The sequence below is a fragment of the Hyperolius riggenbachi genome, chromosome 10 (genome assembly GCF_040937935.1).
Source record: "Hyperolius riggenbachi isolate aHypRig1 chromosome 10, aHypRig1.pri, whole genome shotgun sequence".
Taxonomy (NCBI): domain Eukaryota; kingdom Metazoa; phylum Chordata; class Amphibia; order Anura; family Hyperoliidae; genus Hyperolius; species Hyperolius riggenbachi.
In genome coordinates this window covers 19,119,242-19,137,278 of record NC_090655.1, presented here as the reverse complement: position 1 = coordinate 19,137,278, position 18,037 = coordinate 19,119,242, and the positions used below count along the sequence as shown (strand labels likewise).

The window sequence follows — 18,037 nt, the reverse complement described above, 5'->3', positions numbered from 1 at the left end:
TTTTTAGAACGTTCAGGGTTTAGATTAGGTTTTGGGATTCATTTAGAATGTCTTGGATACATCTAATATGTTGTGAATACATTTAGAACATTGTGGATACACTTAGAAGGTTGTGGATACACTTACAGGGTTGTGAATACATTTAGAACATTGTGGATACACTTAGAAGGTTGTGGATACATAAAATGTCGAGGATTCACTTATAACGCTGAGGATTCACTTATAACGTTAAGGATTCATCAGAGTCATTCCCAACACCTTACAGAATCATTTCAAAACGCCACAGATTCATTTGATAAACAAGAAGTAACATTACTTTATTTAGAAAGTTGTATGTTAGGATTAGAAAGACAGTGGGATAATTTATTATGGTAAAGATCGTGTCAGGGATGTGGGGAATTACATTTGGACTGGGTACAGTGGTTAGTGGGCTGGAGATTCCTTTGCTATGTTAAATATATACAGAATAGAACATCATAGTTTCATTTACAACGTTAAAAAAAACTCAGACTTAAACATCCTAGATTCATTTCTAACGTGAAATATCACATTAGAACGTTGGCGATTCATTAAGAACAGTCAGGATTCAGAGCAGAACGCTGGAGATTCCTTATCGACGCTGGAGATTCCTTATCGACGCTGGAGATTTCTTATCGACGCTGGGTGTGCATCTGAAATATCTGAACGCCATAACAGAACCTTGAGTTTGTTTAGAAGGTTCAGAGTTCATGAAGCATTATCGTGGGTTAATTTTAGACCAATTGGAGATTCACAATAATAATTTTGCAGATTGATTAAGAGCGTCATGGAGATTCCTAATAAAACGCTCCAGGTTCATTTAGAAGGTTGGAGATTCATAACAAGACGTCACTTGTACATTTAGAAAGTCAGGAGTTCCTGCTTAATACGTCGCAGGGTCATTGAGAAGGTCAGAGAGTCGTAGCAGAACATCGCAGATCCATTTGGAACAGTTAGAGATTCGCTATAAGATTTAGAACGTTGGAGATTCATTTTTGGAACGTTATAGATGGGATTAGGACAGAAAGTACAAGCTATAGTTCAGAATGACTTGAAAACTGGACCATATTTTTTAATATATATATATATTTTTGTATCCCCCAGCCTCACACCAGGAGATGTTCCTCCAACCTCACCCCCGTGTTGCGTTTGTCGCTCATAGGCAACAGTCTAGTGACACAAAGATAGAGTTGGTCCATGATAAAGACCCTATTTTCCACGCTTTGGGTGCAAGACCAGATGATGGAGAAAACGAGACACATTGAGGCTCAGTGCCTGTTGTGAGCAGCAGCTGAAAGCCTTATTCCTGTCCAGATGGCTTGTGAGCGCAGATTTGCATTCATTTCCCCCTTAATATCGTCCAAAATAGTAAGGCAGCTGCATTTGTTGTCAAAAAAGGTTTTAAAGTCCCTTCTTCTCGCTCTTGTTTTTTTTTTCTGGGGCAGCGTCCTTACCTTATGTGATGGGTTTGTGGAAGGTTTTTTTTTCCCTCCCTCGCTTTCACTATAGTCAACAGTATCAGATTTAAAGGGATTTATGTTTAAATCTCCTAATTTGGTAATCAGATTGAAATCGCCCTGGCGCGTGTAATCTGAATTTAAAGACACTGTTAATGATTTCAATCTCTTTCTCTTTTCTCTCCCCCTTTTCTCGCCTCTATTCGCTACTTTTACTTAAAAAAAAAATCTAAACAAAAAAATGGAATAGTGGTTGTTTTGTCTGTAGAGCCATCCTTTTAACCCCTTGTCTCCCAGGCTGTGGGAAAATAACCCCCCCCCCCCCCCCCCCCTCCTCAGGCCTGGTCGAGCTGGCAATAACTCGAAACATCGACAGGCTGTTGTCATTAGATCAATTACCAATGAGGAAATATATGATTACCAGCGACATTCCCTCTTGTCCTTCGATCTCCCCTTTTGACCAATGTATTTTCTTTTTTAGGGAAGGGTAGGGGGAGGTTTAACCTCTGTGAGCACATTTTAAGATCTACAGAAAATAAAAATGATTATTTTAATTTCTAGGACTACCCCCCCCCCCCCCCCCCTCCCCAAACTTTGATTTAAGGTTATTAACATTCCATGGACACTAGCAATCTTTAATATGTGGCGATTTCTGCTAAAGACTAATCTCGTTACTCTCAAATAGTCATAAAATATGATTTTATTAGACGTACGTATTTAATTAGACGGCCCGGCTATGTAATGGATTTGGAGATCTCGGTCTCCAGCAATAGCTTTGATAATTCACTTATCTTTGGCAATAGTCATTAACCCCCCAACACCGGCCAAATAGATTGCTTTAGAATACATGTATGCTTTTTTACCATCCCTTAACCTTAGGAAGAAAAAAGTAAGGGGGGGGGGGGGGGTGGCAGGGGTCTCCTGGTAACACATTCTGGGCTTCGATTTCCACTGATTAATTAAAATATTGGAGTACCTACCCTGCCAGTGATAGCACTTAGCAGCGCGAATGATCTCCTCCTGTAGATGGCTGGCTAGTCATTAGTGTTATTTTATAATAGGGCTCTATAGAAAGAGGTCCAAGGCGCGCTGTGTGTGTCTGCTCTGGAGTCCGGATTGCAGACGCCCTCTGCACAAAGCAGGAGGTGTAATTCTGTCCTCCCTGGACTCACCTGCCCCATCCCAGCGCTGAGTGACCACATCAGCCCTTGCTGCATCCACACAGAGGCTGTGGTCCTCTCTGCGTCCCAGACAGCTGCTGCAGGGGTAGCACTCCTACTCAGGCATCTGCTTTTTAAGTTTTGCAACAAATCAGAACATTTCCATCTCTATTACTTTACACCTAACCCAGCAGGCTTTCTACTTTCCCCCCTGATCAGCAGTGGTGTGAAGACATCACATCAGACACCCCCAAAATCCCCCCCCCCTCCCCCCTTCCTAAAGATCATTTAGGTGTTGGGGAAACATTTGCTCGCTGCTGTCAGCTGCCAGGTCCCGGCCCTGGACGGAGCTTCTCCTGGAGGATCTGTGGTGCAGAGGGCCCCCTTTCTCTGTCCTCAGGTTCAATCCACTGCAGGTCCCTCTGAGCACGTCCCATGCCCCATGCACGGGCTGTCCATTCATATAGAATGCTGTGGATCCTTTACAGCAATATAACACATGACTGCTTCAAGGCTGCTGCTGCTGAGCACTCAACATATTGCCCCCTGTGATAATAATCATCAGCTGGCATTGATCGTGCTGCTACAAGAGGAAAACAAAAGGCGTGTGTGTGTGTATATAATATATATATATATTCTCATGTATGTGAAACACATATTTATGACATGTTTAGGCACATATACGTCCTACAAGTGTGCTATATACACGCTCATCAGATAAATGGGGCAAGTTGGCATCATGGACATATGAGGAGAATACCTATGCATTGGCATCCTTGTATTTTATATGAAACACACAGAAGTCTCCAGTGATCATAATCTGTAATGTAATAAAATGTTTGAAACCTGTGTGTGTAAGTGTTTGTGTGTACTATAATATATATCATATATATATATATATATATATATATATATATATATATATATATATATATATATTATACTGTATATACATTTTTGGATTCCTTCTAGGTGTCACATGGTGCACAAGTCAGTAAGTTTGCCTCCTGCAAAAAAAAAAATATTTTTTAATTTTTTTTTGTCCTGTTTGGCTGCCACTTGTTTCCTTTAAGATTTATTTGGCTGAATGATAACTTCATTGGCTGCTGATCTATATATAAAAAAAAGCAGCCCATGCATTATAAGCCGGAATAAGTGCAGCCAGCCAGTGTGAGGTTACAGCAGCAGTCACTCAGCACTAAACAAGCGAAGCTCTTGCCTGGGCTTCCAGCACAGAGAGGGGAGGGAGGCGCAGAAAGAGGGGGAGTACGACGCGGCGGAGGGGGCGGCAGAGCTTGGAGGAGAGGAGGCTGGTGGTGGTGGTGGAGGCAGTGCTACTCACCCGTATAAGGGCATAACTCCGCCCTGCGCGCGTCAGCGGCTGACAGCGCCTCTCCCCGGGGTTTAGAGTTTTGGCTCCCGGGAAAGGTTCCATTCCTAGGGGATAGAGGGCTGAGTTTTGTTCGCTTCCATCCATTCTGCGAGACGCTAAAGGCCCCTCATCAGGCTCTCCTGTGTCCAGGAACACCTCCGTGGCAATCATTTTTTTCTGGTTTATTTGTCTTTTGGAGCAGGAGATCTCTGCCAGAAGTACTCTATTCAGCAGTGTCCTGAAGCCTTTTTGATGCTGTTTCGCTGGGATGACACCACGTTGAGAGCCTCTACAAACACCAACTAAAAATATTTATTCTGCCTCTCTTCTCTGCGAGAACATTTCGGGGGCTAGTGGCACTTTTTTTTTTTTTTTTAATATCTATCACAACAACGACTAGAGGAAGGCAGTCCAAGTGTTGTGCAAATTGTTTAGACCGTGCCAACCCTAGGACAGCTTGGAAGAAGAAGCATAGCAAGACTTGAACTAGGCACTCTTTCTCTCTCTCTCCTACTGGTCCTGGGGAGTTTAGAGTCACCACCAAGGAGAGGAGAAAACTGAGAGGGGGGATAACCCTCTTGACTTTAATTTTTTTTGGTTCTTTTTTTTATTTTTGTCTTTTTTTACTTTTTTAAATTATTATTATTTTGAACCCCCCCAACTTGGCAGGAGCGTTGGTTGTGTGGCCACCCCAAAAAATTCAGTTTTAATGTTTGGGATTCAGGAAAATATACCAAGAGGTGGGACCACCATGAAAGAGGAACCGCTGGGAGGTGGGCTGAATCCAGTCCGCTCATGGATGCATACGGCAGGGGTAGTGGATGCAAACACAGCCGCCCAGAGGTACGTGTGCCAAATGGTCTTTGGGTTTATTCCTCGTCCCTGATTGTAAATCCCCCCTCAGTGTGTCTGTAGATCTATCACTTTGCCATTCCCTCTCTCTCTATTCCCCCCATGTAGCTGAGTGGTTTTTCTGTTGTGAGTGTCTCTGGTTGTTACAGTAGCTTGGTTGATACACGCCAGCCAGATAGATGCCTAGGATCATCCTGGCATCACCCCCCTCCTCCTCCTGCAGCCCAATGCCAGGCTCAGACCTCTCTCCCTTTCCTCCCGCAGCGGCGTGGGGCTGGCCCGGGCGCACTTCGAGAAGCAGCCGCCCTCCAACTTGAGGAAATCCAATTTTTTCCACTTCGTGCTCGCTCTCTACGACAGGCAGGGGCAGCCGGTGGAGATCGAGAGGACGGCGTTCGTGGACTTTGTGGAGAAAGATAAAGTAAGTGGAGAGATTTAAAAAAAAAAAAAAATTACAATTTTTGAAAAAAAAAAATTACAAAATTTACAAACCCCCAAAAATGACCATTGACATTTCCAGGGACTTATTTGCAAAGCATGGCATGTTACAGGCACGCTCCTCTCCCCTGCACGTGGGCAGGACATCTAATACCCAATTTTTCAGACCTGACATTTTATCAGATTTAGAAAAAAAAATTTCTTGAGTTCCACTTATGCCAGGCATGGGCAAGCCAGTGCCCGCTATAATTGCCATAGTTATACTTACTGGGCGTCACTTATACCGTTCCATAAACATTTAACTCTTCTAAATTTACCATATTTAGCAAAAAAAAAGAATCATGCTTGTTGGGGGCATCACTTGTGCCACCTATGCCATGTAGGGTGCATGCAGTACCCCCTTATTTGGCGTATTGGTGCTTTCTGGACATTACTCACGCCTTATATTGACATTTAATTCACCATAAAATACATTTTTAGTATTAAAAATAGATGCTTATTAGAAATGACTTATGTACCCCTAAACATTATGTTATGCTTACTGGGGCATCAGATGGGCATTCTACTAAAATGAACACATGTAGTAATAAAGCTATACATACTAAATATGTATGCCCTGTATTACCTCTAGATTTGATGCATTTAGAGAAATAGCAGTAATATGGTTATATAGGATCACCCATGACCCCTAAATATGCCAAATTCAGGGGTGGAAGAAAACATGTTTATTAGACTTCATTTGTGCCATGTATGGCTATTCTAATACCCCATACATTCAACATTATGAAAAAAAATATTTAATTTATAACTTTTATGCTCATTTATTCTTCTATTTTAGTGACAGACTTAACTACTCAAAGTCTAAAAAATATATATATTTACAAATTCCATGCAAGGTGGGCACCACCTATGCCATGCAGCATTGCCCATGTACCACCTAAATATATAGATTAAATATAGCCTGAATGCTGCACATGATCTTAAGTGACCTGAGCAATTGCTCAAACCCATTAAAAGGGTTATACATTAAATTGTCATGCAAACTGGGGATCTTTTATACCAGGCATGGACACTTCTGTCACTGTAACTTTGTACACCATTAAGATAACATATATTATGGGTATCATGCACGTTCCTCAGATAGAGGGAAAGCTTTTTAAATATAATATTCTTCCTCCTCCTATCCTTCACATGTCATGCATGGACCTACACATGTCCCTGCATTTCATACTTTTTAAATAACATTTTAAAAAAGAAAATGCGTGGGGGTCTCCCCTTCTCATGCATGTGCCTAAGCTAAGGCAAGAAAACAAAAATAAAATAATAATTAAAAAAAATAATTTGGGTGCAAATCACTCACCTGCTTTTACCAACCAAGCGTGTATAACAACAATGTCCTGTCTTAAATGCCACATATTTAGGGGTACATCTGTCCATACATAGTTATGGTGACCTCTCAAACACTTCCATATTAGGAGCACATACAAATAAAAATGTATAATAATAATGCCGTTTGACACTAACCGGCGTTTCAATCTTTCTTTCTTAGTTTTAAATTATTAGGAGGAAATGAAACAGTTCAGATATTTTAGAGAATAGTAGGCTGTACTTGTGCCATGTATGTCATGAAAGAAAAATAAACAAAAACAAATAAACAAAAACAAATAAAAAACCAAGCGTTCCTGTGTATAAATACATACAGTTTGCCGTTACTTGCGTTCACTTTAGGATTCAAGAACCGATACATGTAAACAATAATATAAGCTACTACTAGTTGACGTTGTCTAAGCACTGCTGTCCCTTTTGGATCTAGTTGACAGGCAATTAAATAAATGCTAAATTAATGCATAGTAGCCCCTTTCTCTTTTTTACTAACGTTCAGCTATCCAAAAACGCTAAGCTAAAAATAAACAAAAATGAACAGTGTTTTAATGCATAGATGAAATTTCACATATGCCCTTATTAGAGCTCTTAGATAATAAAATAATAGTAATGAAACCATTTTGAAATAAAAACCAATAAAAAGTGACCCTGCTGCACTAGCTGTTCTTCCCACAATGCCTGGACTTCCAAATTCTCCCAAGATTTAACAGATTGGCAAAACCAGCAGTCAAAACAGAAGTACACATGTAATGTTAATAGATGTTGGTCATTCCCTCCCTCTGCTGTGCACGAGTCCCTAGGAGTCCCCCGACTGGGACAGCTGGTCAGTACGAGGGAAAACAAAGGGGGATTTTAATGCATATTAGGCAGTCTCACTGGCAGCCTGTAAAGTGCACCACAAAGCCAAGCAACTGGAAGAGTGCATAATAAAAGCATGATTTTCAAATGCAGGTTATTTTGCACATATCACGTGCAAATAACTTGATAATAATTACAATGATAATTTAAAAAAATGGGTGTATATGTATGTATGTATGTGTGTATGTGTGTGTGTGTGTATATATATATATATATATATATATATATATATATATATATATATATATATATATATATATATATATATATATATACACTTTATGCATGCAAGTAAACTGAGACCACAAAGGGAACTGACCAACAAAGTAGAAAATAAAATGAATGTGATGACTGTTGCCTGACAGTTGTTAGATTGGGGGAGAAATCTAGTCTGGTCCTACTGAGGTCTCCTCTTGTAGAGGTTTTAAATCCAACAAAAACAAAAAAATGGGCAGCAGTGATTTTTTTTTTTAAATATAGTTTAGTACCTAATGGCCAACATGTCTCTCACTGGCTGTAGGATCCTATCCCGAGACACCATCTTCTCACTCCTAGACCTCATACTCCCTTCCGAGACCTCTTCTCCTACTCCTAGACCTCACAAGCTGGGGCAACTGGTCAAAGCATCATTTTTTTGTTCTGCTGGAATTGGCCAAAATTAGCCCTAGTGTACTCTAGAGGGGGCAGCACCACGTGGCGATGCCCCAGTCACCACTGGCTTCCACGACTTAGCTGATGACTTATAAACTTATCAGGACATATTGACTCATTTAGGAGCTGAAACACAAAAAAAGCAGTCCGTTCTATCACTGACAGTTGCAGGCAGGCAAGGCAGGCAGAGTACAACAGCCCAGACCAATATGCCCCCAGCAACTCACACTACATGACAGGGGGGAGACTTGATATCATTTATTAGACAGAAAAGTAACCCTCTGCTGTTGTTTGCAGGAGCCAAATAGCGAAAAAACTAATAATGGGATTCACTACAAACTACAGTTATTATACAGTAATGGTAAGTTCATTCATTTTACTATGCACTCTACAAACACTGACTTGTTCCTTATTGCCTGGTTGATTTATGTCTATTTTTATTATTTACTTAGAAATGTCAGAGATAAAAAAGCAAATAGAAAACAGAAATATATTAGTCACAATACTGACTGCTGAAGCATAATATCAGCTTGTAACGGTGATTGTGATAGATTAGGATCTATCACTATGGCCATCCTTACTTTGCGATATTTTATAACCTTTTTTAGTTAAGACCAATCTTCATTTATTTTTAAGCATTTTTTTCTCCCACTTTTATATGTCTGGGTAGCTTTTGTTCACGTTTATTTATTTTTTTTTATAGTCCCCAAATAATAATCCTGATAATGTTACAAAATTAAGAAATAGAGTATGGGGGTGACGAGGTGCAAGTTTGGGGTGAGCTATTATCGTTTTTGTGTTTGGTGTCTTTTTGAGTGTATTGAGCAATGAGCAGACACGTTTAGCTGGCAGTTTAATGATTAACCTGTTGTTGGGCAATTGATTAGGCAGCTGGATTAGGCGTGCTATTAGTCATTTGCCAGAGATCCTGGTAAAATTAAAAAAAAATTCAAAAATAAACAAAAATAAAAATCTGACAGATATTTTTCACCTTTCTTGTCCCCCCCTCCTTGACAGGAGTCAGAACAGAACAAGATCTTTATGTGCGGTTAATAGACTCCATGACCAAACAGGTGAGTGTTCCCCACAACTTTTTCCTCTTTGGGAAGCGTGGGGGAGGCTGAGAGGGGGGGGGGGGGTGCTCAAATCTCTGCACAGGAAGCATAAGGAAGTGTTCTTGGAGAATATACAGCAGGTAGTACTGCCTGAGCCCCTGACACTCTGTAATGAGCCCTTCTCACCACATGACTGTAACCCATAGAGACAATGGGCAGAGGGGGATCTGTGAGCTGACTGCACCGAGGTGAAGAGTCAGCCTGTCTCTGTTTACCTCCGGGGTCCCCCCAATCTCCATAATTCACACTGCAGGCTGAAGGGGTCACCCAGAGCCGCCTGCCCCCCTGCCAGTGGTGCCTCTATCAGGCAGCAGCGGTCCCTGTCACGCCTTGTAAATAACATAATTACACGCGGCAGCTTATTAAATTATTTAACCTGTCGTGTACAACTTACCTGATAGGAAGGGGAGGTTATCAATAAAGATCCATAGCAATCAGGCGTCGGGACAAGGGAGTCCTCCTGGAGAAGGCGTCGGGACAGGGGACATCCTCCCAAAGTATATATATGTGTATATGTATATATATATATATATATATATATATATATATATATATATATATATATATATGTGTGTGTATATATATATATATATATATATATATATTATATTATTATTACGATGATCAGTTGCAACTACCCATTATAGACAGTTGTATACAATAGATACCATATAAAGTATTTCCACTGTAGGTGCCATCAGTGCCCACTGCTGACCATTTTAATTCTACAAATCACAGAAGTGACGTGTATTAACGGATTGATAAGAGTTTACATATGTAAATATATTTGACTATATATATAAAAACTCAAATAAAAATTAAAAAAAAGCAGTATTCTCTGCAAAGAGATTCAAAATGTTTTTTTAAGCGTCATACCCGAGAACGCTCTCTAAACGCCCCAATTATTGCAACCTGGCGTTTTTCATCCCATTCGGCCGCAGGCGAAAAGAGCAAACCTCCAATTCTTTTTTTTCCTTTTTGGTATTGTCTTCGGATTTGTCACTGATGCCTCTTGAGTCCCTTCCTAAGGAGTAGATGAAGTGACAGCCAGCAGGCAGGAGGGGACGGGCAGGCAGGCAGGCAGTCAGGCAGGAGGGGACGGGCAGACGGGCAGGCAGGAGGGAACAGGCAGGAGGGGACGGGCAGGCAGGCAGGCAGTCAGGCAGGCAAGGTCCCAGCCAGGCACTCCGCGTATCGCGCTCCCGCGTCTGCCGCCTCCTCTGTGTACAAACAGCTCAATAAATAGCGCTCGCTTTATAACAGGGGGCTCCGATGATAGCCGCACGATGGCTTTTTATAAAGGGGGGACGCGGTGAATAAAAATTACAACAAGTGAAATAAAAATAAATAAATACAATGGCGCAAAAATAAATGACAAAGACAGAATGCAGTACAAACGGAGGTACTTATTTATTGTTCATTTAGCTGGAGGGATGTCAGAGCCTAAATAGAGCCGACAATCGGAGCATTTCACATCTCCCAGCCAGTAACTGATCAAAGATTAAATGGCGCTGAACCGACAGTTTATAGATTTCTGTTTGTGCTACAAACCCGAAAAATAAATCATATCTAAATAGCGGAGGGATGAGACAATCAGCGCTGGAGGGGGATCTGATGGGTCTGGCGGGCTTCTGCTAGACACGATCTGTTTATTCATGCTATTATTATTATTATAATTATTATTATGACAGTTGGAACAGGGACTGCAACAGGCAGTACAACAGGCAAGGGATAGGGAGCCCCACACTGTCTCTATAACACATCCAGGACCCCCCTTAGCAATATATCCCACCTATCCCTCCATTCTCCCCTATGTATATGTGTGTAGCACTACTCACTGCAGCCATCCCTCCCTATAGCAGGGATAGGAGAGGAAGTTGTCCCACTGATGAGGGTCTCTGTGGTTCTCAACTCCCCTCCACTGTGCAAAAATAACCATTATTATTATTTATAGTATAATGTGTCTGTTAGCATCTGTATATGGAACTGGAAGGGTTAAAGTCAGCACTTCTAATGGGAGCCATGATCCTGGATAGGGTAATAGTCCCATCAATGCATTTATTTCAAATATCTAATAAAGGTCGAGAACACTGATTGCTGACAGATCTCAAAACAAACGTCTCTGGTGTGTATTGAGTGATCTATAGCTAAACATGAGTGGGGATGGGTGGAAATACATGTGCAGAAATAAGGCCATTACTATATATATATATACACACACACACACATTAGGATTTATATATATATATATATATATATATATATATATATATATATATATATATATATATATATATATATATATATATATATATATATATATATATATATATATACACACACATAAGGATTTCTATATATTGGTTATACATATATTTAATGACATGCAGGACATGTATAGTGAAGGCCTTCTGCTCAGCTATATAGATGTGTCAGGTCCCTGGAAGGGAATAAAATAGATACCCAATTAGTGGTTTTATGAGGTGCTGCTGAGGGGGATTTAGCTTCCCAAATGTTGGGCCGTCTGTCTGGCTCACCTTGTCAGTCAGTGGCTGGGCTTGCTGTGCGCTGTGGCAGTGCCTGGGCAGGAGTGTTGGGGGCTCTGGATGGGGGGGGGGGGGGGGGGGTAGTGCTGCAGATAGGGGGCCTGTAGGTGGAAGGGCAGGGCTGCTAGGGGCTCTGGCAGGGGGATGCAGATAGCAGAGGGCCCAACTTGCCTGTAGGTGGAAGGGAAAGGAAACAGGACTGCTGGGGGCTCTGGCTAAAGGGCTGCAGATAGCACAGGGCCCCTTGCCTGTAGGTGGAAGGGCAGGACTGCTGGGGTCTCTGGCTGAAGGGCTGCTAATAGCAGGGGGCCCTGCTTACCTGTAGGTGGAAGGGCAGGACTTCTGGGGGTCTCTGTCTGGGGGGCTGCAGGTACAGAGGACCCCCTTGCCTGTAGGTGGAAGGGCATGGCTGCTGGGGCTCTGGCTGAGGGGCGGCAGATAGCAGGGGCCCTCATTACCTGTAGGTGGAAGGGCAGGACTTCTGGGGGTCTCTGTCTGGGGGGCTGCAGGTACAGAGGACCCCCTTCCCTTGCCTGTAGGTGGAAGGGCAGGGCTGCTGGGGCTCTGGCTGAGGGGCTGCAGATAGCAGAGGGCCCTCATTGCCTGTAGGTGGAAGGGCAGGACTTCTGGGGGTCTCTGGCTGGGGGGCTGCAGGTACAGAGGACCCCCTTGCCTGTAGGTGGAAGGGCATGGCTGCTGGGGCTCTGGCTGAGGGGCGGCAGATAGCAGGGGCCCTCATTACCTGTAGGTGGAAGGGCAGGACTTCTGGGGGTCTCTGGCTGGGGGACTGCAGATAGCAGAGGGCCCTCATTGCCTGTAGGTGGAAGAGCAGGACTGCTGGGGGCTCTGGCTGGGGGGCCGCAGATAGCAGAGGGCCTGTATGTGGAAGGCCCAGACTGTTGGGGTCTCTGGCTTGGGGGGCTGCAGGGAGAGGAGCTGTGACAGCCATGTGTTTAGCGTTACAGGCAGCAGCCTTGCCCAGCTCCTGCCCGGGACATGTAATGACCCAGCCTGCAGCTGATTAGTGTTAGTGGAAGCAGGGCCCTGAGCCTGCTGATGAGATGCAGCTGGGTGGAGGGGAAGCTGTGGGAGGCCCCAGTGCAAGTAGCAGGAGCCTAGCTTGGAACTTAACGCTCAAGTGATGGCCCGGGGGCCGCATGGGGCCCCCTGCTGGTTCTGATTCTCCAAAATGTCCTTGGGTTTAATAAATAAATAAATAAATCACAGGATATTTTTGAAGAAGAAGTCAGGACTTGTAGTGTACAGAGATGTTGGAGCAGCTGCTCACAGGCGCTTAGCAGTTGCAGCAGGCGTTCGGGATGCGCTCAGCGGTTGCAGCAGGCGTTCGGGATGCGCTCAGTAGTTGCAGCAGGCATTTGGGATGCGCTCAGCGGTTGCAGCAGGTGTTTGGGATGCGCTCAGCGGTTGCAGCAGGTGTTTGGGATGCGTTTAGTAGTTGGCATTTGGGATACGCTCAGTAGTTGCAGCAGGCGCTTGGGATGCGCTCAGCGGTTGCAGCAGGCGTTTGGGAGCACTCAGTAGTTGGCGTTCGGGAGCGCTCAGCGGTTGCAGCAGGCGTTCAGGATGCGCTCAGCGGTTGCAGCAGGCATTTGGGATGCGCTCAGTAGTTGGCATTCGGGAGCGCTCAGCGGTTGCAGCAGGCGTTCAGGAGTGCTCAGCGGTTGCAGCAGGCGTTCAGGATGCGCTCAGCGGTTGCAGCAGGCATTTGGGATGCGCTCAGTAGTTGGCATTCGGGAGCGCTCAGCGGTTGCAGCAGGCGTTCGGGAGCGCTCAGCGGTTGCAGCAGGTGTTCGGGAGCGCTCAGCGGTTGCAGCAGGCGTTTGGGATGTGCTCAGTAGTTGGCGTTCGGGAGCGCTCAGCGGTTGCAGCAGGCGTTCGGGAGTGCTCAGCGGTTGCAGCAGGCGTTCGGGAGCGCACAGCGGTTGCAGCAGGCGTTCAGGAGTGCTCAGCGGTTGCAGCAGGCGTTCAGGATGCGCTCAGCGGTTGCAGCAGGCGTTTGGGATGCGCTCAGTAGTTGGTGTTCGGGAGCGCTCAGCAGTTGCAGCAGGCGTTCAGGAGTGCTCAGCGGTTGCAGCAGGCGTTCAGGATGCGCTCAGCGGTTGCAGCAGGCGTTTGGGATGCGCTCAGTAGTTGGAGTTCGGGAGCGCTCAGCAGTTGCAGCAGACATTTGGGAACGCTCAGCGGTTGCAGCAGGCGCTTGGGATGCGCTCAGTAGTTGGCGTTCGGGAGCGCTCAGCAGTTGCAGCAGGCGTTCGGGAGCACTCAGCGGTTGCAGCAGGCGTTTGGGAGTGCTCAGCGGTTGCAGCAGGCGTTTGGGAGTGCTCAGCGGTTGCAGCAGGCGTTTGGGATGTGCTCAGTAGTTGGCGTTCGGGAGCGCTCAGCGGTTGCAGCAGGCGTTCGGGAGCGCTCAGCGGTTGCAGCAGGCGTTCGGGAGTGCTCAGCGGTTGCAGCAGGCGTTTGGGATGTGCTCAGTAGTTGGCGTTCGGGAGCACTCAGCGGTTGCAGCAGGCGTTCGGGAGCACTCAGCGGTTGCAGCAGGCGTTCGGGAGTGCTCAGCGGTTGCAGCAGGCGTTTGGGATGTGCTCAGTAGTTGGCGTTCGGGAGCACTCAGCGGTTGCAGCAGGCGTTTGGGAGCACTCAGCGGTTGCAGCAGGCGTTCGGGAGTGCTCAGCGGTTGCAGCAGGCGTTTGGGATGTGCTCAGTAGTTGGCGTTCGGGAGCGCTCAGCGGTTGCAGCAGGCGTTCGGGAGCGCTCAGCGGTTGCAGCAGGCGTTCGGGAGCGCTCAGCGGTTGCAGCAGGCGTTCGGGAGCGCTCAGCGGTTGCAGCAGGCGTTCGGGAGCGCTCAGCGGTTGCAGCAGGCGTTCGGGAGCGCTCAGCGGTTGCAGCAGGCGTTCGGGAGCGCTCAGCGGTTGCAGCAGGCGTTCGGGAGCGCTCAGCGCTTGCAGCAGGCGTTCGGGAGCGCTCAGCGCTTGCAGCAAGCGGTTATTGCACTTAGCTTGACTCAGGGCCAGCCAGGAAGCCCCCCAGAGTACCTACAACAGCCCACCACCCATTAACCTTGGATGAAACCTCCGTCATTTATTTCACGTGATCCTTCGCAGTGAATATGTTTAAAGATAACAGATTAATATGATGTTATTATCATGTAATCAGTAGGCCAGGAAGAGCAGGAGTGTCCCCAGGAGTGAATCCCACAGTAACGCCCGGATACTGTCTGTTCTTCCTCACGTTGTGCAGAGTTACAATGAATAGTGCCCCCCTCGGCTGCTGTGACCCAGATACGGATATAGTGCCGGTGCCGGCCAGTCAGCAGCAGCCAGCCGCTCTGCATGGCACCCAGCCCGGCATGGAGGCTGGTAGCAGCTTGGCTGGAAGATCGGCTCTCTTACAGGGCATGGCAACTGTGTGACGGCCAGCCCTGGAGAGAGCAAGTGTGCCCAATCCTTCCATCCTTCCATACAACCATCCTACCTTCCTTCCCTTCTTCCTGTCTGCCTTCATTTCATCCTTCCTGCCTTCCATACAACCATCCTACCTTCCTTCCCTTCCCTTCTTCCTGTCTGCCTTCATTTCATCCTTCCTGCCTTCCATCCACCCATTTGGCCTCCCTTCCATCCTGCATCTATCTCTCTACCCTGCATTATTCCTTCCTTCCATCCACCCTATCTACATTACTTCCATCCATCCTATCTACATTCCTTTTATCCATCCTGTCTTCCTTCCTTCCTTTCATCCTCCCTGTCTTACCCATCCATCCATCCTGTCTTCCATCCTCCCTGTCTTACCCCATCCATCCATCCATCCTGTCTTCCATCCTTTCTTCCATCCTCCCTGTCTCCCCCATCCAGGCCTCCTTCAGCAGCCTTGCACCGCTCCTTCCTTCCATGCTGGAGGAGCTCAGCACCTATCCCCTGCACCATCTGTCAGAGCCCATGCTCAAAAGCCAGCCATCCGTACTCGCACACACTCTGCCTTTTTACCAAAGAAAAATCATTGTTAGCACTTTCAAAATAAACAGCAGATTGCCCATTAGCGTTTCCTCTCTAAATATCATCCAGCGATCAGCATATTGCGGAGCACCAGGCTCGGCACGCCGCTTCCTCAGGGTGCAGCCTCTGTTCTCCATCTGGGGGGGGGGGGGGGTACACTGCTTCCACAGGGCGCAGCCCCCCCCCCCCCCAATTCTCCTGGCAGCTCCCCATCTCCGCGTGTGGGAGGTTGTCACATTGCTTCCTCAGGGCGCCCCCCCTACTGGCAGCCCCCCACGTGCAGGAAGGGGGGGGGGCAGTGGGCTCAGGCTCTGGTCACAGGCACCACAGAATGCACAGTGATCATCGATTAGTGCACAGGTCGTGTTTCTATTATCATTGTTTGTGTCACATGTCACCCAGCGTGCCGGGATAGGGCCACTTGTCACACACTGTTTGGGTTCCTCTCCTCTCCTATTTTATGACCTGGAATGATGAGGTCAGCCCCGGCTCTGTGTGTTGTAACTGGAAATCAGGGCCAGTTGGAGCACGAAGGGTTAATGTCATAAGACAGACCTGATGGTGGCAGCACTGTAAGAGTTAATGTTCAGGCAGTTCCAGCTTAATCCAGGGACTGTGAATAATCAAAGTTGTAAATGGGGAAAATATGACGTTGACTGCAGCATGGAAAGGGTTCATTTTGTGATTGGGGTTAGCATGGGTTAGTCTGGCATGGGTTAATGCCACAGAAAATAATTAGGTCTATTACAGCATGGCATGGGTTAATGCAGTAATATGGAGTTATGGGCTCATCTGCAGCATGGCATGGGTTAATGCTGTAGTAGTAGGGAGGGACTAGTTTTGGGTTCATCTGCAGCATGGCATGGGTTAATGCAGTACTAGTATGGACTAGTTATGGGTTCATCTGCCGCATGGCATGGGTTAAAGCTGTAACAAGCTGTTGCAATAACGTCTAATGGGGTCAGACGCAGCATGGCAAGGGTTAAAGTAGTGCTAGGTACTGGTGGAGCTATGTGCAGCATGGCAGGGGTTATTGTTGTTACAGGGAATAGTGTAGTTAGTTGCAGCATGGCAGGGATAGTGTGGCAAGTTCCAGCATGGCAGGGGTTAAGCTAGTGGCAGGGGACAGGGTAGTTCGTTCCAGCATGGCAGGGGTTAAGCTAGTGACAGGGGGTAATGTATTTAGTTCCAGCATGGTAGGGGTTAAGCTAGTGACAGGGGGTAATGTAGTTAGTTCCAGCATGGCAGGGGTTAAACTGGTGACAGGGGATAGTGTAGTAGTTAGTTCCAGGCAAGGCAGGGGTTAAGCTAACGATAGTGTAGTAGTTCCAGCATGGCAGGGGTTAAGATAGTGACAGATGATGGTGTAGTAGTTAGTTCCAGCAGGGCAGGGGTTAAGCTGGTGTAGTAGTTAGTTCCAGCAGGGCAGGGGTTAAGCTAGTGACACGGGATAGGGTAGTAGGTAGTTCCAGCAGGGCAGGGGTTAACCAGCAGGCAGGGGGCGGTTAGAGGAATCTTGTCACTTGCAGGACAGCTGTGTGATCCCTGTAAGCCCCATGGAGAGGTAAATTACAGGGGTGTAAATATCTGTGCTCTCCCGGCATCCCCAGGAGGGGTCACTCGCAGCACTGCAGGTGTTAATGATCCCCTGACACCAGTAAACGGCTAATCATCTAGAGGTTAATAGTGTGTAGCTTGTGGGGCCCACGGACATGATTAGACCAGGGGGGCGCACAGTCAGTCACACAGGGGAGCTCTCTGCTGCCCCCTAGAGGAGCGCTGCGGCATAGCGCCCCTCTGGTGTGGTCAGCAGTGGTCGGCATGTGTCCAGGCCCTCCTGAGTGTAATTAGTCATGCTGGGTAGACACGTGTGGGCCCTGCTGCATGGGGTGGCTGGTGCTGGGGTGCAGCCTGTGATCTCTGTCCTATTGTTCCAGCCCACTAATTGATTTCACTTTGTACAGGCAATTATCTACGAGGGTCAAGACAAGAACCCCGAGATGTGCAGAGTGCTGCTCACACACGAGATTATGTGCAGGTAAGAAAGTTGCTGAAGTGTCATATTAGCACTGTTACCCCAACTGCCAGCCCCAATTTTTGTGGAAGGGGGCCTAAACACTACAGGGCCACCAACACTCTATCCCCCCCCCCCCCCCACACACACACACATTGATTGT

General features: G+C 46.4%; 1 protein-coding gene across 13 annotated transcripts in view; it reads left to right on the top strand.

The window, feature by feature from the left end:
• Window positions 1–4,631: 4,631 nt before the first annotated feature.
• Window positions 4,632–18,037, top strand: part of EBF3 (EBF transcription factor 3) — a 253,024-nt gene continuing 239,618 nt past the window's right edge. For all 13 annotated transcript variants that reach the window (XM_068257658.1, XM_068257651.1, XM_068257656.1 and 10 more), the window contains exons 1-5: window positions 4,632–4,850; window positions 5,124–5,280; window positions 8,487–8,550; window positions 9,207–9,262; window positions 17,825–17,898. In XM_068257658.1, the coding sequence (XP_068113759.1) occupies window positions 4,717–4,850; window positions 5,124–5,280; window positions 8,487–8,550; window positions 9,207–9,262; window positions 17,825–17,898 (485 nt within the window). In that variant the 5' untranslated portion in view covers window positions 4,632–4,716. The remainder of the gene's footprint in view (window positions 4,851–5,123; window positions 5,281–8,486; window positions 8,551–9,206; window positions 9,263–17,824; window positions 17,899–18,037) is intronic.